This window comes from Sciurus carolinensis, chromosome 2 (genome assembly GCF_902686445.1).
Source record: "Sciurus carolinensis chromosome 2, mSciCar1.2, whole genome shotgun sequence".
Lineage (NCBI taxonomy): Eukaryota > Metazoa > Chordata > Mammalia > Rodentia > Sciuridae > Sciurus > Sciurus carolinensis.
The window spans coordinates 89,424,367-89,446,636 of NC_062214.1; the positions used below are offsets into that span (position 1 = coordinate 89,424,367).

At 36.4% G+C, this 22,270-nt stretch overlaps 1 protein-coding gene across 1 annotated transcript in view; it reads right to left on the reverse strand.

Moving 5' to 3' along the window:
- The window catches only part of Hacd3 (3-hydroxyacyl-CoA dehydratase 3), a 31,516-nt gene that overhangs the window by 7,447 nt on the left and 1,799 nt on the right, over positions 1–22,270 (reverse strand). The window contains exons 2-7 of the mRNA XM_047538704.1: positions 13,278–13,320; positions 11,076–11,149; positions 9,584–9,748; positions 8,139–8,190; positions 5,665–5,775; positions 1,374–1,501 (exon numbers count right to left, since the gene is read on the reverse strand). Coding sequence (XP_047394660.1) covers positions 1,374–1,501; positions 5,665–5,775; positions 8,139–8,190; positions 9,584–9,748; positions 11,076–11,149; positions 13,278–13,320 — 573 coding nt within the window. The remainder of the gene's footprint in view (positions 1–1,373; positions 1,502–5,664; positions 5,776–8,138; positions 8,191–9,583; positions 9,749–11,075; positions 11,150–13,277; positions 13,321–22,270) is intronic.

A 22,270-nucleotide genomic window follows, 5' to 3' on the forward strand; every position in this document is an offset into this window, starting at 1 on the left:
TAACTTTTTTAATCTTGCAAAATGGAAACACTGACCTATTAAACAGTAACTTTCCATTCCCCAAACTCCTGGCAATCACCATTCTACTTTCTGCCCCTATGATTTTGACTATTCTAAATACCTCACATGAGTAGAATCATACAGTACTGGCTTATTTTACTTAATATAATTTCCTTAGTCCACCCATGTTGTAGGATATGTCATAATTTTCTTTGTTTTTATGGCTATATAATATACCACATTTTGAGTCATTTCTACTTTTAGCTATTGTGAAAAATGCTACTATCCTGGTTCTTTGCGTTTTCACCAAATTTTAGAATTTTCTTATATTCCAAAACTTTTTATATTATGATTTGAATTACATTAAATCTATAAGTAAATCAGAACTAATGTCATTATAATGTTGAGTCTTACAAGAATATTGTCTGTATGTTTTTGTTCTCTATTCCTCCTTGTAACTCAAATAGTTCACTAATTTTCGCCTCAGCTCTGTGTAATATACTACAAAATATACTAATTTCAATTTTAGAATTTTGTCAAGTGTGATGGCACACACCTGTAATCCCAGCAACTTGAGAGGTTGAGGCAGGAGGATCCAAGTTCAAAGCCAGTCTCAGCAACTTAGCAAGGCCCTAAGCAACTTAATGAGACCCTGCCTCAAAATAAAAAATAAAATGGGCTGCTAATGTAAGTCAATGGTAACATACCCCCCTCTGGGTTCAATCCCCAGTACCCCCCAAAAATAATAAAAATTTCAAATTTGGGGGTTGGGGATATAGTTCAGTGGTAGAGCACTTGCCTAGTATGTGTGAGGCCCTGGGTTTGATCCCTGATACCTCCAAAAATTTTTAATTTGTTTACTGTATTTTTCATTAGTAAAAGTTCTTTTTGCCTCCTTTTCAGATCTGTTTATATTCTTTAGTTTCTTGTTTCCTGTTCTCATTAAATTTGATTATTTTCTATTCTGCATCTGACAATCCTAATATCTGAAGTTCTAATAGGTCTATTCCTACAGTCTGCTTTTTCTGCTGGTTCCTGCTCACAATGCCTTATTTCTTTGGTTCTATGATCTTTGACCAGAAACCTTTCATCTTCCTTAGAAAAAAAATCTGTGGGAATTCTTTAAAGCCTAGGCAAAGGTAATTTCTTATGGAAAAGATCTATGTTTATCTATTGCGGAGTTTGAGGTTAACAGCAGTTAAGAATCATTTTAAGTACAATTTCTAACTTGAAGATTTTTGAAACATCAAAGAGATATGAATTCATATCATAAATCCATCTAGAGGGCTCACGGTCATGAATTCATTAAAAGAGTATCTCCCCCACCTCCAGTAGAACATTTTAAGAATTTTTTATAAACTGCAATTCTATACCTGGATAAGAGAAGGCATCACTGGTGAACTAGTGACTCCAATTGCTGCATTGATAGTTTCCACAACTGCCAGCATCTGGCAGAAATACATCATGTCAGCCACGGAGTGGAATGTGTCATAAAAGGACTCTAAGAACACAAAACACATGGGCAGTAAATGAACTGGTAAATTCCAACAGAATTATTTCTCAAGCAAACATCCAGTCAGATTCAAGTTTCTAATCTAACTATGGGTATATGCAGAATAAATTCCACTGTTAACCAGAAAGTTAACATACGAACTCTGTTTGCCTTTCTTATGTTTAAAAGACAAGGGAAAGAAAAAAAAAAAAAAAAACACAACTACATTTCACTTAGTTACTACATACTATATACTGTATTAGTCAAAGTGATCATTCTTTTCAGATTATCTCATCTAATTTAAAATTGAAACCATATTATATACATATTGAATGAAATCTAAACCTTTTAAAATCTTGAAAACTGATCATAAATAAATGCAAAGAATAAAACTAGATTTTAAAAATCTTAATCATTTATATCTTCAGATCTATTAATTCTTATTTTGAGAATCTATCCTAACTAAAAAAAAAGTAATGATGAAAAAACAAGTCTTACAAAAAGTGTTCTTTTAAAAAAAATTTTTTTAGTTGTTGATGGATCTTTATTTTTATTTACTTATTTATGGTGCTGAGAATTGAACCCAGTGCCATCACATATGCTAGACAAGTGCTCTACTACTGAGCCACAACCCCAGTCCCACAAAGGTGTTCTCTGAAATATCTCTAAGCACATTAATTTAGGAACAGTCTAAACATTCAAGAGTGTGGAAAGTCTGGGTAAACTACTGTAATTCAAAATGAGAGTTATTGATTAAATGAGGTCAGCAAATGTAGTATTGATTCCAATCAAGTGGTCCATAAAATAATATCCTTTCTTCTTCATCCTAACCTTCTCATAACATCCTGTATTTCTACATTCTTCTCTGCAATATTTCTCAACCACAGCATGACTGATAGTCCCTTGTCCTGCACACTGCAAGAAGTTTAGGATTCCTGGCACCCACCTACTGAGTATAGGTAATGCCTACAAGTCATTTTGACAACCAACAAACATCCCCAAAATGGGTATTTCCGAATGCCCCCAAAGAAGGCAAAACTGCACCAAATAAAAATCATGGTAAAGGGAATTATTATCCATATATTTGTAATTTAAATCCTCAGAGTTAAGAGGTTCTATAGAAAAGGAAAAATTTCATCTGAAAACTATCACTAATGAACCCACAATTTATAAAATTAGTCTCCTGCCACTGAAGAACAGGCCTATTTATCATCTTCAAGTCTTGGTCCATCATTCTTGCCCACTGTCAGCAACATTAAGCAACATGAACAATGACCTCAAAATGAAATTACAAATCTCTTAAGAAGGCGCATGGTATTCCTGAAGTCAATTACAGCAGTGACAGAAAATTGCTCTAACTTCACATAAAGATAATGATGAATGAGGCAGAGTTAGACCTATTATCAACAAAGATGTCCCTGTAGAAGCCTTAAGAGAACACTTTAAATAACAGATGATGAATAGAAGAGGTCCCTGCAAAAAAATGAAGAAACTCACTGATCACTCATTGAAACTCACTCAATTTTTTTCAAAAATTATTCAATTTATAATCCTACAAGTCAAATATGAAAAGAAAGGTATATAGTTCTATTTGACTAGTTCTTTTAAGAAATCAATGCAAAATTATAATTATAACTTAAGTTTTGTGATATATAAGATAAATATTTCATTTGCATAATTTTAAATGTGACTTTTCAAGATAAAAATCTTAACCAAATCTCTTTGTTGCTATTTATAATGAAATGTTGGTTTCCATTTTAAGGAGATTCACTCTAAGTGGCATTTTCCCTGGATCAATTATCTTTGAAAACCAGGATCTCCCATACTTCAAAAGGGAAACTTGTGACCTAAAATTTGGCATATGGTAAATAAAAATTAGTTCTTATTGTTCTCTGCCTCTGATTTTTATGGTAAATGTATCCTTGTTTCAATTCAAGAATATAAATCCACTTTCTGAAATAATATTAATTATTAAGAATATTAATAACTTTAAAATGCTTACAATACACTTAAAAACAAGATGCATAATTATATATATATCATGATTATAATTATGATTAACAGCAAGAGAAAAAAAAAACTAAAAGGAAACATATGAAAACCTTAATAGTAACAAGACAAAAGGTTTATTCACCTCCCCACCCCATTTCATCTCTGGTTTTCCCCGTTTCCCAAATTTTCTTAAATCAGCACATTATTTCTAAAAAGAGTTTTCTAAGTACTGAATGGTACTCATATGCAAATGAAAAACAGGTTTAAATAGCAATAGCATAAAACAGTATACTCTTTCTGAAGTACTTTGGCAAATTGCATTAAAATTCTTAAAAACAGTTTATGCTTTAGTCTTGCAATTCCATTTCAGGAATATTTTCTAAGGAATTTTGTAATAAGTACAATACTCTGGCTATAAGAAAGCGAAAACTACTCTTTATGGTAAAAGTTAGGAATCATCTAAATGTCTTATAATTGGTTAAAGTACCCTATGGCAACTCAGACTATATACACTCATTTAAGGACCTTCTCTGAAATGGAAAGCTGCTTATGATATTCTATTTGATGAAAAATGAGGGCTACATATTAGGATATATGCTACAGTCCTAAGTACTTTTAAATATATGGGTTTGGAAAGATAAACACCAAGGTACCAAGAATCTACTGTTCTCATAGGTGGGATTATAGTACATTATTTTGTTTTGTGTTAATCTTTTGTGATTTTTCTGCAACTAATACTTATAATCAAAAAATTTTAAATTATTTAACATAAAGTGTTCCTTAATAGACAGCATGACAAGCCCAGGAGTTTGCTTCTATTTCCCACTAAGTCTAAGAAATTTAGCAAGTACATGTTTTCATGACAAGAAGAATGGGTTTGTCATTCACCAACACCCTTAATTCAAAAGGAGAAAACTGCAATGAGCAAACCATGACCCTGAGTGCCAGGTCTAGGTTCCTGAGGATGGGTAAGGAAGAATTAAACTAGCAGCTCCATCCATTCCACGAGGTGATTAGGAAGAGGCTCAGAGTCAAAATAGAAATTACCAGTCTAGGCAGCTTATATTAAATACATGACCTAGATAACTTAGCAACCTTTGTTTTGTTTTTTGAGACAGGGTCTCACTCTGATGCCCAGGCTAGTCTTGAATGCATGGGCTCAAGTGATCCTGCCACTTCAGCCTTCCGGAGTAGCTGGGTCTAGAGGTGTTCATCACCACGCCAGCAACTTAGCAGTTTTTGGAATGGGATTACTTAACAGCCAGCAGGCTCATCCAACCATATTAGATTAAGTATGTATGTGCTGACTGTACCTATTTTCATCCCATGGGATTGTGATAAATTCATACATGACTATTAAGACCTTGGATATTTGGGAAATTTTTCACTAGTCTACTATTGTGCTGTACAGAATCCCAAAGGTTTGAAAAATAACATGCATTTCTTCCTCTCACAAGTGACTTGAAACCTAATGATAACTCACCTTGTATGAAACTCAGGTGGAAAAATTTAGGACTGAAGAGTAAAAGTCTATAGAACTTTTTTCTTTTTAAACAGAGTATATTTTCCATTATACTTATACCATTCCCCATACTTACTTTATAAAATAAAAATTTTTTTCAAAACTTTTAAATTATCTACATTCAAATTATCTGAAAATCTTTTTGCATATGCTGGTTTGTTTTCTCCCTCTTTATCTGGATATAATCAAACTGGAGAACCAATTTATACTCTAATTTTTTATCCTGTCACAAGTATTTTTCCATGTTATTATACATGCTTTATATTTGGTCCACAACATTCCACTGAGTGAATATTCCAAAGCAATCTCTCACTGATAAGACATTTGGTTAGTTTTTAATTTGTCACTAAAATAAATAATGCCATAATACTTAGATTTTTGAAAAATATTTTTCTACAGTTTTAATTATTTCTTTAGACCATATTTATGGAAGTAAAATTTCTAGGCCTGTTTCTTCCCTTGGTAAATGCAAAGAAAATTAATTCTGTTGGCCTGTTTCAAAAGACCATGGGAAATAGGAGCTATGAAAGAAAAATGAAAAGCAGGAAATCAAATGTGGGGGGCTACTACTAATTTTAAAGGCAGAGACTGTCACCTTTGGTGAGTTGCAGGCCAAACTACTAAGAAAGGAAAACTAGTGCTGAAACTTCATACTTGCCTTTTCCCAAGATGAAGAACCGCACAGTCAGATTGACAAAGATCCATGAGAATCCCAAGAACTGCACGAGATTATACATGAACAAGTATCCTTTCTTCAAGCTTGTAAGAGCTGAAGTAAAGCAAAATAGTAAGCTGTTAAATACAGTAATCACAGCAGGAAGGGAGAGTATTGGGCATAGCTGGATGACTTCAGCCCTTTTTCCTACCTGCATGCCCCTAAGCTTCCACACCAATACCTGGTCCAGATCTTCCTACTCCCATAAAGAAGCAGATAAGGAAAAATGAGGAACACTGAATCCAAGGCATGCTTTCAGCAGTCTTTCCTTTCGTAGCCTTGAGATAAGTATTCAGACTCAACAATGCCAAGAAAAAAAAACACTGTCTTGAGAATGACAAGTGGCATTAAAGAAAACAAAGTTCTGAGCTCCCACTCTAGTTATCTTATTATAATGTATATTTCTTCTTTAATGAATTTTTTTTAATGATTATGCAGGTCAAACTAGCTCAAAGAGGTAGAAATAGTAAATGAAAAACAAATCCTTATATCTGACCATATATTCATTTAACCAATCATTAACTGAATACCTACAATGTGCCAGATACTATGAGGGCACTACTAGGATACAAAGATAGTGACACTGCCATCCAAGACCTTATAATCTAAAAACCAAAATACAAGACAGAGAGTGACAAGTAATGTCTTGTGAAATTTTCAAGGTGAAAGAAAATGACATTAGGATGGGAAAGAAGGCACCGGGCAAGTCTATGTGGATAAACTGGTATCTCATCTGGGCCTTGATAGATGAGCAGGATGAGACATAGCCAAAAGGAGGACATTTCAAAATAACAGGTGAAAAAAAAGAAATTAATTTTGTCTGCAGTGTAAGGTTCATGAAGGTTCAGCCAATTACAGAGTTAAGAAAGAAATAAGGAGCTTATAGTCATGGCTGAGCTAGAGGGTGTAAAGGAAAGGACAGTTCTCAAGAGAATAGCTGAGGTGTTCAGATTTTACTGCTGCACATTTATTCTGGCTACAGATATTCTTCATAGACACTTGGTTAATGTTCATTCAAATAATCACATTTAATAGTGTGATCAATTGAAGATAGCATTATCCTAAGGTGCAAAAAAAAAAGTCAAGACTTCCGGCACATTTAACTAATCAAAATTTTTTTTCTTTAAAACTATAATTTATTATACTTCTCCATAATGAAGAACTCCTTTCATTAGGAAACTTTATGAATTTAGATAGAAATTAAAGCTTTATTTAACATCCTGAAAATTCATACAAAAGAATTTTTATGGGCTGGGGATATAGCTCAGTGGTAGAAATCTTGCCAAACATGCATGAGGCCCTGGTTCCAATCATCATCATCATCACAAAAAAATAAATTAAAAAAAATATATATATGCATATATATACACACATATACATACATGTATATATAAAGTTTATCCCTTTAAAACATCAAAAAATTAATTTAAATCTCAAGTTTGCCTTTTTATATTGTTATTGTCTCCACTAATTGTTTCCTTTCTTCTGCTTTTCTAAAGAACTAAATAAGTGGTTATTCAAATCTTATTTTAAACTCTTTTCCAAAAGAAACTTAGTGAGAACCCCCAAGTGTAAAACACAAAAAAGAGTTGCTCCAATTGAAGCAGATGTGCCTGCATGACCTACCTCTCCAAACATCACTGAGAACCCCTGGGTACCAGAGAACAAAGTTTGAAAACCACTGCTCCAAAAAGTTCCCCTTTTACTGAGCGTGGTGGCACACACCTACAAGCTCAGCGGCTGGGAAGGCTGAGGCAGAGGATCAAAAGTTCAAAGCCAGCCTCAGCAAAAAGTAAGTCGCTAAGCAACTCAGTGAAACCCTGTCTCTAAATAAAATACATAACAGGGATAGGGATGTGGCTCAGTGGTCAAGTGCCGTGAGTTCAATTCCCAGTACCAAAAAAAAAGTTCCTCTTTCTTATTTATGACTGAAAAAGTTAAATTTGGAACAGATGAAGGGCTTTTATTTCATTCTGCTTTTTAAATATTTATTCTACCTTTTTTTTATTTTATTTTATTAAATTTCATTCTGCGCAGCCCTTAGATCTCATCTAGGAGAAAAACGCTAGGCTGGAAGAGTATAGCCTTGTGTCAATGCACATTTCCACAGGCTCATATAAGATTCTGCTGCCATTTGCTATTAAGCCAGTTTAGGAGTCTGTGGGTCTTTCATTCTAATATACAAGTCTTGGTATGCTCAGATGATGTCAGGCCACAAACAGAAAGGACATATTAAAGGTAAGACTTCTGGTGTGGATGTGCACTACTCAACACTGGACACAAAGAATTTCTCATAAACTCACCCACATCATTCGTTAGGGTAAAATCATTCACTCTCCTGCCATATAACATCCATCCACACCCCTACTTCTATCATAAGTTAACTGGTAACTATCTTAACATAGGGGGCAACTTACTTTCAGGGGAGCCTTGGCTTTCTAGTCTGAGTTTATTTAGACGTTCTTCTTCCTAGAATTTAGACAGAAATTTTCCAAGAACACAAGTTAGAATTCCCAGATACTTGGAAAGGCCCACACACTGAATAAGTAATCTTACTCCCTCAGTTGCCACCACCTCCTTTGTTCCATGAGGAAAATGTCCTAGCTCATGGTACTAAAAAGCTTGACAACTCCTTCATGGGCAATATTAGAGTCACAGGATGCCCATCCAATGTCCACAGAATTAAACCCATCAGCTGGCTTCCAAACTGCCAAGTGGACAATCTTGCAATCTTAGAACTGGAAAGGACATCCAGAAGATTTATCATAGCCACGGAAACAAAACAGAATATTAAGGCAGGAAGCAGACTGTTCTTTTAATTTTTAAAATTTTTATAATATTAATATAATTTTTCTAGAAGCTAAGATCATCTTTCCAACATTAGTAATGATTACCATTTATCTTAATATACATATAGGATATTTATAAGAATGCAAATACACATGGATTAGCATGCACTCAGATATACTTCCTTGTTCTGTTAGCTGAGAATGTTTAAAGCAATAACACCATAGTAACATGAAGATACCTGGCACCCTGTCTTCAATAAAAACTAAAGAGCTCCTTGGAGAAATGATTATTCTAAGGTTGGAGCAAGAAATATACAAGATATGACTGGGGCTGCTTATATAGTGCCAAGTAAGGAAGTACTGAAAACAAACAAACAAAAAAAATCTACAAGGATTGGTGGAGTTTTTTCAAAAAGATAGAAGACCCAAGTAAAAGAACTCCCAATGGCCAAAACTAAAATAATCTTGAGCAAGAAAATAAATAACACAGTATTCAATTATAACCCAAAGTATAAAATAAATACCCATGAGTCAAACTAATATAAAAAAATAACTGAATAAATAAATGGATGAGAATGGACAACTCTCCCATTCATAAAAACTTTCAAAATAATTACATAATACTCCACTCTAAAAGACAAAATATAATTCCCTACTCCTTTAATATGGGCTGTGCACAGGGATTTCCTTCCAAAGATTACAGTAAGGGGAGAGGAATGGAGATAGAAATCTGGCAAACATCACTTCAGCCAGCTCATCCAAGATTAGTAACAAAAATGATAGGTCTTATTGATTATATGCACCCTTGATACAAGAATGGCACTTATATCTCTGCTGTCACCCTCCCCAAAACCCATCATCATAGTCTAGTCATAGAGACAAATACCAAGAGAGGCACAAGCTACAAAATACATAACCAGTACTTCTCTAAAATCATAGTGCCAGGTCTTTAAATGAATGTATAGCCTTGTCTCTCTCATATCAGAATCTTACAGGAATATGAAATAGCCCAAATAACTTGAGTTCCTCAGGATTTCTACTTTCAATGCCTATATCTGAGGGTCCTTACTAACCTTGGCTCTGAGTTCCATTTCTGCATCAGATTCATCCAGCCAGCGATCAAAGTCAGGAGCCAAAAACAGTGGGCGCTTCTCCTGCTTGGTGAGTCTTTCCCACCACTGACTCACCTTCTTCTGTACAGTAATGTTTACCTGCCTCTGGGTCAGTTTGTAAACCGGCTAGAAGAGAAAGTAAGAATGTGAGAATACCTCCTTCATTCCCTGAAACTGCCCCAGGCCAGTACATCTCCACAGAGAAGCTGCACGGTGTATTTATTCCCCTCCAACTCCTGATGCAAAGAGAACATCTAGGTCAAGGGCTGTAGTTGAAAAGAACTGCTAAGAACAATAAGGTGTTTTTCTGAGTCTCCTCATGAATGAAAGGGGAAGAAATCAAGATAAGAAAGGCAAATGGTTCCTGATTAGCCTGGAGGAAACCAGTATGAATGTCCTGAGTCACATCATGTAAGAGAGTATATTAAATAACCCCCAAAGACACCCTCAGGTGACAAATTTTCCTGCCATGAAAATGACTGCTCCTAGTTTAGCAAACCTTTGTTTTAGAAAAGACTGCACTGATGCCAAAACTGTACTGGATCAGTTACAACTGTTCCATAGTTTCAGTCCAGGGAATCTTCTCAACTAAACTCAAATTCTTATAGGTTGTTCTGTCTTATTGTTTGTCTACATGGTCTTTCCTTTTGTCTCTAGACAGGTTCCCCATGACAATGCTATCAATACTACCTCAAAACAATGAGCTCCTATAAGGAGAGATCAATAACCTCAAGCCCCCTGAGCTAAGAGTATAAATGCACAAAGTGAAATACACCATCTGTTGGATTCTCTCCTTTCCTTACATTTCCTGCTTTCTTTCTAAAGACCAAGTGCCTTGGCCTTTCTGATCTCTATTCTTCTCACTGCCCCTGAGCAAAGTCATATGAAAGCAACTCTCTATGATGCTTCCTCTTCCCCTATGTAACTCTTCTCTCAATGGGTGCCATATTCCTCCTGTCATCACTAAAATTAGAGAATACCAGAGATGGAAGGGACTCTGGAGATCGCTAGGTCCAATCCTTTATTTAACACATGGAAAAAACAGAGCCCAAAGACATGAAGAGATTTGTTCAATCTCACATTACTGGGGTGGGAGGGGTGGGGGGGGGAGGGAAAAAAATAATGAATCAAACATCATTGCCCTATGTAAACGTATGATTACACAAATGGTATGCCTTGACTCCATGTACAAATAGAGAAACAACATGTATCCCATTTGTATACAATAATAAAAAAAAAAAATTCACGTTCCTATAAATGGTAAAGCCCAGATTTAATCTAGATTCTCCAACTTTTCTCATTCCTCAGCAGGTAAAACAGGGGTTCTGTTCCAAATAGAACTATATCATTCCGCTTTAGTTTTTATCTTCTCTCCCCAAACCTGTACCCCTCATTTCACTAAACTACTATTCATTTCCTTAAAAGGAAAAGAAGTGAAAAGGAAAAAACATACCTCTGGCTTCACAAGATCTAAGAACTCCAGGTGAAATTCATAGACATTGTCTCCTTTGGCACCATGTCCCTGAGCTATGAAGAAAAAAAGGTGCATTACTTTGAATTTGAGCAGAGTAAAGCCACCCAAAAGTCAGCTTGGAACAGTTCTTTCCTATACATATGCAAACATTAATGGGTCGTCAAAATGTGTGGGAGCTTCCGAGTTACTTGACAGTCAGATGAGCCAAAACTGGACAAAAGTTTATCTCCAAATATCCTCTAATGATCAGTTTCAGGCCATTTACTTAATCTTCCAATGCAGCCTAGATGATGCCCACTACAAATAATAGGCAAGAAAAAGAATATAAAAAGCAATGCCAAAGGTACCAAACAGATAATAAACTTAACTTTCATTTACTCTGGTTCTAAATCCAGAGTAGAGAAAAATCAGGTAAATGTACCATCTTTTTTTTTTTTTTTTTTTTTTTTTTTTGGTGCTGGGGATTTGAACCCAGGGCCTTGTGCTTATGAGGCAAGCACTCTACCAATTGAGCTATATCCCCAGCCCCAAATGTACCATCTTGACTGTGATTAAGTAAAGTTGCAGGGTACATGAAAATGCTGACTATCTCAAAGACAGCTCTGAATCTAAAACCTCCCAACCAGGGACAGAGAATGAAGGGAGAAGCTAACTTATTTAATTTAATATATTCCAAATAGAACAAATAAAGAGAAAGATTTTTCTCAGTTCCCAGAGGACATGTGGAACTGGGAAGAAAATCTCTGGGTTGGCCATCCCCCAGTCCTGTTCTTTGACATGGCTCTTTTCCCAAACCAACCAGGTATCATGTCTGGCTCCCAGTGACTGCTGGCCCCGGCAGCTGTCCTGGACACTCTTCCCCTCTACCTCGTGCTCTCTTTATCATTTGGTTCCCTCCCTCCTGGGGTTCTCGTCCCTCATCTGGCCATATGTAAAATAATCTGCCTAATATTTGCTATAGTTGGCTATTATTTTCTAAGAGTATAAATTCTTTAAGGCTGAGATAGTCTGTAAGCTCTAAGTGGTAGAATACTCTATTATCATTTAAACTTCTTTTTTTTGTTTGTTTGTTTGGCAGTATTGGGGACTGAACCCAGGACCTGGTATATGCTATTCAAGCACTCTACCATGGAGCTATACTCTCCAGCCCTTTTAAATGTATTAAAATCCCAAAAAGTCTGAGCTGTTACCACCACTACTCTCATCTTGAAAAGCAGATACAAAAGCCAGGTTGTACTTTCATGGGAGTATATTAAGACAGGAGAAAATCCCACACAAAGCAGTAACTCTTCACTCTCCATTAACACCAGGAACTAGAAGAGGGAAGGGAACAGGGAGAACCCACCCCACTGGGTACCGTGAATGCAGACCCACCCTCTCAGGCAGAGCAGTAAACCAGTTGAGGTGCTGAGAAGAAAAGAGATGGACACAGATCCTCAGAATCAGAGACTGTGAGAGATGGAAAAGACTTAAACATCAGCCAGAGTACAGTGTTTCTCAAAACGATCTACAAGTATATTATCAGGGAGCCACAAAGACTCATCAAGAATATTTTTACTTTTTGTTTTATTGTAATCTTAAAACAAACAAATAAAAGCAGTACATTCTGGATCATCTAGATGGGCATCTTATAATCAAGTACTCAAGACTGTTTCTCAGTCTGGGTCCATGAACCACTGAGGGTCCTGTGGATATAATCTTAGATGTCCATGGATTCTTGAGTTTAAGAAAAACAGATTATAGGGCTGGGGATATAGCTCAGTTAGTAGAGTGCTTGCCTTGCAAGCACAAGGCCCTGGGTTCAATCCCCAGCACTGCCCAAAAAAAAAAAAAAACAGATTATAACCTTCATTTTATAGGTCCTAGGAAGTCAATAACTTGTTCAGGGTAGTGACAGAATTAGAGTTAGAACACTGATGTCCTGGTTTCTAACCCAAGATTCTGATTTGTTTTGTTTTGTTTTCCTACTGTTATCTATGGCCTATGTAAGGATTTTAAACAAATTCTTTTGGCTTTTTCTAGTAGTATATTTCAAAACAATCTAATTTACCCTAAGAGCATCGAAGGGGTGAACATCAGTACAAATTTAATAAAACAGATTTTTTTTAAAAAATAAAGAGAAAACACTACCATGCCTCCTTTACCATGTAGAAGGCTGGCCGCTCTTACATGGATACTGACCTTTGAAATGCAGCACATTTTCAGTGATGCTGATGGCAGGGTTCTGTGAACACAGACCAAATACACGAGAGTGCATTTTAATGAAAAAAATCAAATTAAATCAGGAGCTTTGTCCCACCATTTTCTCCCTTGGGAATTTAAACTTGTTACCTTATGCCTTACCCAAAGAATAAATTTAGTGGTTTATTCCCAACTATGAGTAAGGTCTCTATATCTGTCTGTACCTATCTGAGGCTATAGGATCCTCCAAGGAGGAATCTAAACTGTTCACACTGTACAGAACAATCAAGTACTAAATCAGTCCATTCTGATAAAGGCAAATGATGCAAAACATCATGAGAGATATTACAGTAGAATGCACAAATCTCTAAGACTCAGTGGCTGAGCTATAGAACACAGAATCCAGGGGAAAAGTTGAGTCATTTCCTGTGAGAGGACAGCAGTTATCAAGGAATGTACACTCAAGGCCAAAATAGTAGTAAAAGGCAGTAAGTGTTATGAGACTTTTATGGGACCTTTTCTTCTACTTTGCTCAGTATTAAAGTAACAGGGGGCAAGAAGATAGTATAGGTTTACTTCTAATTAATCGTAACCCTAAGTGTGTAGTCTTCTGAAGTACACTTTATGGGGATTTCCTATTACATGTCACATCTCTGATAAGCCATGGGTTTTGCTCTTATTTCTAAAGCCCTGCACCACTTTGTTGAGCTGCCAAAACCAGAGTTCAAGTTCACTTAGTAGAGCAAATATTCTCAAGTCAAAAGCAGTTGCAATGTTTTTCTTACCTGAGTTCCCAATATCATTTCTACCTTGTTCAATTTTCAATGTTTTTATTCAACACTTTTCAAAGAATAATTTGTACAGCCTACCCTATCTTTTACTAGAAAAGAAATTCCTTTTCTTGTGAAAAAAGAAGTGGACAGGGAAAGGGTAAAAGATGGCTTTGATGTTAACTAGACGTGGGTTAAATCTTAAGTTATGCCATTTTTTATTTACTTCTATCATTTACTTTCAAACGTGCAGCAATTGGCCCTCCATACCCCACACCCCATATTAGGTATTGAACCCAGTGGCACTCTCCCACTGAGTACCATCCCCGGTCCTTTTGATTTTTAGAGAGGGTCTTGTGAAGTTGCTGAGGGCTCGCTAAGGCTGGTCTGGAATTTGTGATTCTTCTGCCTTACCCTCCTGAGTTGCTGAGATTACAGGCATTTGCTGCCACACCTGGTACGACACTCTCTTTCAAAGTCCAGGTCAAATGTTAATCCCACTTCATTCCTCCTCAACTCTGACATAAAAAATAATAGCTTCCTTACAACTTCGCATTTGCCTTTATTACAATATTTGTGATACTGTTCTTTTTTTTTTTTTCGGCTTATCTACTCCTCTAAACTTGAGTTCGTTCACAAATGGGATAGTGTCTTATTCATGTCTATATCCCTAATGCTTCAATAACTGTTTAGACAGAAGTTAATCAATTCACTCACTTTCATAATCTCTGGCATAAATACAAAGAGTTCAATGAACTACCTGCTACCTAACCCTTTAGACTGAGGTTTCATTTCTCATTCTAATTATTAGTATGTATCTTTGCTTGTATGTGATTAGTATGTGCATAGAAGAGTTAATATAGCAGGTCTGAAACTGCAATCTTCAAAAGGGCCTGCTTCCAAGATCAGCCTCTGGCTAGCATCCGGAAATGTGGCTTTCCTCCATTCCCTGATGAACAAAGTGGTTTCCTATGCCCAGACTTTGCCTACAAACTATGTGATTTCTGGTGAAAATCAGTTTTCCTTCTATAGGAGCCTGAAACTTTAGTACCTAATAGGCAGAGGTTACTTAAGTAATTACTCCTCCAAAAAACGCAGGTACTGAATATCTAGTGTCCTTCTCTGGGCAGAAACATTGCACATAAGTTGCTGTATTTTTTGTAGCTGGAAAAAAGGCATGGCTTTTCTTTTTCAATCTCCTCTGCCAAAATCTGTTACCATTCTTGTTCTTTTTGATGTTCTAATTGTCACAAATTTGATAAGTGGAAACCCCTTCAAACAGGCTCCTGTGTCATTTTGACATGACCTTGTACCCTTTGAGGATGTTTGGACTTTTCTTGACATGGACTTGGAATTATTGGTCACTTCTTCAAGGAGCCCAAGTTCCTTTAGGAGGGAACAGTAATTTAGGAGCCACTGTCTGGATGTTCTGAGATGTACTCAATGTTCATCTTTTAGTGGTCTAGCCAGGAATTTTTACATCACGATGTCACATTGAAATTTCCAATTCATGTCACACTGAAATTTCCAATTCAAATTTACTACTACAGAGCTTCTCCTTACCATTTTTTTAAATATTTGCATCTTTTATAGTAAAAATCTTTGTACCTAATAACATACACATCTATTTATTTGTTTTATTCTAAAAGTTTCATAATTAGAACATCAACGTTTTTACTAACAATAATTACACCGTTTATTTGCAGGGTTTTTCTTTCTTTTGCCTTGGCACACATTCTACTAAAGAAACAGTACTGTGTTCAAATTTATTGACATTAACTTGTCTGTATATGTCAAAATTAGATATAGAGTTAGGTTCTTTTGATTGTATTTAATTTCAAGATTTGCTTTTTTATCAAATTTTATCTGAATATGTAAAATATTCCTTGTTCAAAAGCCAAACTTTATTTAAAAAGTCTCAGAAGTCCTATGCCAAACCCATTCTCCTCTCCTACACTTCTACTTCCCACCTTTCATTAGTTTCTAGTTTCTGTTCCTTCTATGTATGTGTTTTGCAAAAATAAGCAAATATATTCATCTATTTTTATATTCCCTTCTTTTTACACAAAAGATAGCATACAATATACATTCTTCTCACCTTGCTTCTTTCCACCTAAATCAGTCCTTACCAGTTCACAGAGATCTTACTCATTCTTTTAATACCTGCACAATACTCAATTGAATGTAGGTCCAGGATGTATCCCCTTCTAATCCATCACTTTGGGGACAAGGGGTACTGGGGATTGAACCCAGGATGGCTTTACCACTGAGTTACATCCCCTACATCCCCAGTCCTTTTTAGTTTTTATTTTGAGACAGAGCCTCGCTAAGTTGCTAAGACTGGTCTCCAACTTGAGCTGCTCCTGCCTCTACTTCCTAAGTTGCTGGGACGAGAGGTGCATGCCACCACACCCAGTCTAACACCCCTTTTTTGACTCAAGTCATCCTATACTAAAAAAACACAGCTCAAGGCCCTCAATCTTTAGAAAGAATGCCTTCCTTGGCCACAGTGATTTTCTCCTCTAAATCAAAATGCTATCTATATTACTGATTTCTCTGCTCCTCCCTTTCCCCTAACCAAGAAAAATATCTTTAAAGATTATCAACATTTATCTCTTCTTCCTCACCACAAATTTACTTGTAATGTTTTACTTTATTTACTGTGGTGCTGAGGATTGAACCCAGGGCCCTGCTCATGCTAGGCAAACACATAAATTTACTTTTAAATCCACTCTGATCTAGGCTCCGTGCCTATCAGTCCACTAAAATATTTATCAGCAAGATCATCAATAACCATTACTAAACCCACTGGATACATATCTAACCTCATCTTATTCAACCTGTCAAAAGCAGCTGGGCACAGATGACCACCCTACTGAAATTCTCTTTTCTCCTGGCTTCTAGGACATCACAGGACACTATCTTGGGTTTTAAGCTCCATAGGCTTTTCCTTCTGTTCCTTTGCTAGGTCTTTTTCCTCTGCTCATCTTCTAAATGTCTAAGTGCTCCATCACCCAACCCTGGTTCTTTCCTTTCTCTCTCTCCCCTACATGAAATTAAAAGATTATATATTTCTCTCCAAGTATATCTCAAATCTGTCCATGACTCTCTCAATCTCTACTGTCCTCTTAATTGTCATTCACTATAAGACCAAGCCACCTTATCTCTCACCCATACTACTACAGCATCCTCCCCAAATGGTCTTCCAGATTTCACTTCTCTTTATAATCCACAAAGCAGCCCAAATATTTAATAAAAAAAAATGCAAATTTTAAGAAGTCACCCTTCTACTTAAAACTGTTTTTTCATCGCTCTTACAATGAAACCCAAGCTCCTTACCATGGCAACAAGGCTCTACATGACCTACATCTTGCAAATCCCCCCAACCTCATCTCCCTGTAACATATTGCTCACTTACACTCCAAACATACTAATATCCTTTCTGTTTCTGGAACTCTTCAAGTTCTAGCCTGCTTTTAAGTCTGTACTCTTGTTGGAATGTTCTACCCCAACTTTCCTTTTTTCTTTGTGATGCAGGGGATTGAACCCAGGGCCTTGTGCATGCTAAGCACGCTCTCTTTCACTAAGCTACATACCCAGTCCCTTCCCCCAGCTCTCTGCCTAACTCATTCAAGTTTCACTTAGCTCAAATATCACTTCCTCAATGAAGCCTCCTGACAGCTCTATTTAAAATAGTCTTTACCAGGTAATTGTTTTATTTATGAACTTATCTATTGTCTGCCTCCCTCAAGGAGGATACCTAAAGACAGTATCTTTGTATGTGCTGCTCACCACTGAGTATCTAGTACTTAGTCCTGCACCTGAACCAATGTGAATGCTCAATAGTTACCAAATTAGTTCACTGCTTTGAATGTTTCTGTACTGTGGTTATAAACAACTTAGATTTATTGATTTTTTTATATCTTCATTTTTTAATTTATTTTTATGTGGTGTTGAGGATCAAACCCAGTGCCTCACATGTGCAAGGCAAGCACTCTATCACTGAGCCACAACCCCAGCCTGAATTTTTATTATAAAATTGTCAAGCAAACACTGAAAAATATAACAAACATCACCACACCTATTGTCCATCAATATTTTGCTTTATTTGACTCACTTTTTAAAAGATTGAGTTATGAATGCAGTTACACAATTACCACTGTTTTAGTCAGCTTCTCTGTTGTTGTGATAAAAGGATCTGACCAGAACAACTATCGAGGAGGGAAGGTTTATTTGGGGGCTCACTGCTTCAGAGGTCTCAATCCATAGACAGCAGATTCCATTTCTCAGGGCTCAAAGTGAGGCAGAACAACACGGCAGAAGAGGATAGCAGAGGGAAGTAGCTCACATGATGATGAGGAAGCAGAGACTCTACTCTCCAGATGCAAAATATATACCTCGTAGCCATGGCCCCAATGAAACACTTCCTCCAGTCACATCCCACCTGCCTCCAGTTACCACTCAGTTAATCCCATTAGGGATTAATTCACTGATTAGGTTAAGGCTATGACCCAATTATTTCTCCTCCAAACCTTGTTGCATTGTCTCACACGAGAGTTTTTGGGGGACACCACATCATACCAACTGCCCTCTCTCCCTTTAATGCACCTCATCCTTGCAAGTCATTACTGTTTTAGAACTGGAGTTTATCATTCCTGCTCTGTTTCTTTATTCACTTAGAACATGTTGGATATTCATAAAGATAAACAGAATTATATATTTGTATTGCTTATATTATTTTTTGACTGGCTTTTTGAACTACTTATAAGCTTTAACTCCATAGAGAAGTGGTTCCATTTCATTCATTTTAGCTGTTGTACAGTCAGTATGCCACTGTGTAAATGTACCACAATTTATCCATTCTCCTGTTGATAAAAATTGAGGCTGTTTTCAATTCTGTGTTGCAACGAACATTCTATCTCCTTGTGCATGTGTGTGAGAGCTTCTCTAAGGAGCAAAACTTCCAGGTTATAAGGATATGCACATCTTCAACTTGACTAGACAGAGTCAAACCATTCTCCAAATCAATTATTTCAATAAATACTCCCATGGTACCAACTATATAAAAAAGTTTCAACACCAAACATCCTCACCAACAGCTGGCAATCTAATGTAAGAAATAATAGTATCCTATGATTTTAATTTACATGTCTGATTATAATTAAGGTTAAGACCTTTTTTCAGGTTTATACTCTTCTTTTTTCTTTTACTCTGACCTGTTTATAATCTGCCCTTTATTCTACTGGGTAATAAATACATCACTTTCTTACTCATCTGTAAGTATTCTTTATTTTTTTTAATTTTTCTTTTTTTAGTTGTTGATGGACCATTTATTTTATTTATTTATATGCAGGGCTGAGAATCGAACCCAGTGCCTCACACATGCTCGGCAAGCACTCTACCACTGAGCCACAACCCCAGCCCTGTAGGCAAGTGTTCTTTAAATAGTCAAGATGGTACTCATTTGTCAGTGATATAGGCTCCAAATATCTTCTTCAAGTTGGTCTTATTTGTCAATCTTCCTCTTTAGGGTTTAAAGACATTTTTCACTGACCCAATATCACAAAGATAGTCTCCTATATTTTCTTTGTAGTAGTTTTTCTTCCTGCAGTCAAGTCACTAACCTACCTGAAACTGATTTTTGGGTATAGTTTAAGGAAGGATCTTATTTTATTTTTTTGCCATTTGGATTACCAATGCTGCCAGTCCAATTTCCCAAATGGTTCATCCTTTTCCCCTTAATGTGCAAGGCCATCTTGGCCATACAACAAATTCTCATGTACAGAAAGGTCTGCTAACAGACTATTCTGTTTCACTGTTCTTTGTGTCTATCCCTCTCATCTAAGGCTTAGTATCACAATTAGAATAATCCCTCACACTTGAAAAGTACACTAGAATTTACAAAGCACTTTCAAATCCATTATCCAGTTGAACTTCAAAAGAGTCCTGTGAATTGGGTGCTAATATTCACATTTATTTGAATGAAGAGACTAAGGCTCACAAAGGTTAAGTGAATCATCCTTGCTCACCAGATAGTAAGTGAAGAGCAAGGACCCAATCTCATGCCCCCAGTTACCATTTTTTCCACTAGACTCCCTGTAGGCAAGAATAGTTTCTTTCGAATGGCTTGCAGACCTATGCACTTTGTCCACACACAATTAAAACAAATAAAGGCCTTGATAAACAAGCAAATATTTTAACAACTATGATTGTGGGGACAAACCTGTCCATTATGCTTCCTTTGAATATAAACTCTACTCTGAAAGTACCCTTGCCCCTATTACCTCTTTACTAACTGTTCACTTCAAGCACTGACAATGATACTGTTTAAGTGGTTACTGTCCACCCTCACACACATCAGCAGTGGTTTCTCATCAGTCATTGACCCTGTAGCTCCAAAGATAGAATAGGATGTGACAACTGGACAGTTCTGCATCTCAGAAGAAAGGGCACAGAGCTGATGCCCCAAAGCGGTACTCAATCTTCAAAACTAGATCTATGTGATACACTACAGATAGAGGAGTCATCAAAGAACTGTCCAAGAACACAGCACCTAGCTTAATGACAGACAAGAACCTAGTTCCATAAATGTTTTTTATTGAACAGATAAATGAAGTGCTTCATCCTGAGCCAGAAGTTCTGGTTTCAACAGTCCCTCCCTGGAGCAATCAATTAATAAATTTTAAAAAGACCAGTCCTTGACATTCAGAAGCAGGTCTGGCATTCAGAGCTAGACCATGTCATTCTCTTATCAGACACAAACTATCTCAGAGACGATCAACCTCAGACAAGATTACTCTGAAAACTTGATGAGACAAAGTCCATTTCGTATTTTTTTCACAAGCACTGATGAACACGTGGTCACTATGCCACCCACAAAACATCAAATATCCTCCCTCTGGTGGCCTAATTGAGTCCTACTTCTCTATCATATACATGTTTTATTCTTGGGCTAGATTCTCCTTACAGATAAGATTTATTCAGATACCCAGTCACAGAAGTGTCCCTATTTCATGACAGCATTTGATCTATATTGAACCCCCAAATCACAAAAGCCCAAATTCTACAATCAGTTCTAATACCCTCTTTTTTATTTTTAGTACCAGGGATTGAACTTGGGGCACTTGGCCACTGAGCCAAATCCCCAGCCCTATTTTGTATTTTATTTAAAGACAGGGTCTCACTGAGTTGCTTAGCACCTTGCTTTTGCTGAGGCTGCCTTTGAACTCTCCATCCTCCTGCCTCACCCTCCTAAGCCACTGGAATTACAGACGTGTGCAACCGCACCTGGCTCTAAAAACCTCTTAATAAGACACACGGTTCCTCATGGAGTGTGCCCTTCCTTGCTGCAAGGAGTAATAATAAACCCAACTTGTTTAATTATAGGTGCATTCCTGGTATTCTTTAACTGTAGGGCATTGACACAGTATGTCAGAATTAAAGTATCTGAAAGTCTAAACCTTTCTCTTTCTGGAAAGTTCTCCCAGTATTAGTTGGACAAGAATACATCTCATTTCTGAAACTCATCTCTAACTAAAAGAAAGAGGTTTAAAAAAAATCCTTTAACACTAGGGACTTTGTTCAACATCCACTTCCAATTCTACCAACAAACGCATGAGCAAAAGTTTCTGTTTTCTATAACATGCTTCCTTCTAGATAGAAGGCCCTGAAAAGTCATCTATCTGACTTATCTTTGTAAATCTATAATGTCTTATACATATTAGAATATTTCTTTTATGAATGAGATTAACATGTGTTTTTAAACTAACAATAGTTGAAATGGATACTTCAGAATCACAGATGTGAAAGTCCAGAAAAAAATAAAAACGACTGGAAAAAAAAAGACTTATTTTTCCCATAAATGTTTAAAAAAAGAATTTCATTTTCGAAAAAAACAGTTCACTTTTTTCTCCACCTCTGTATTTTTCACTGTTATACATTTCAAACATGTAACTCCAAACTTAACTATGATTAACACATGTTCATGTTACTTGACTAAGAGGTTTAAATATTTCAAGAAAAGTATAAGTATGGTGCATGTTTTCATTTGTCCCACAAATTTCCATTTCTTTCCATCATCACTCCTTTCCCTCAAATACATCTTTCCGCTTATGGCTTCAGAAACATGCCAGAATATTCTATCCTTATCTCATGATATACATTTAGAAAGAACAGGGCTTGAGTTTATTTAATTTGGTCTACATACTGCTAAATGAATACTTA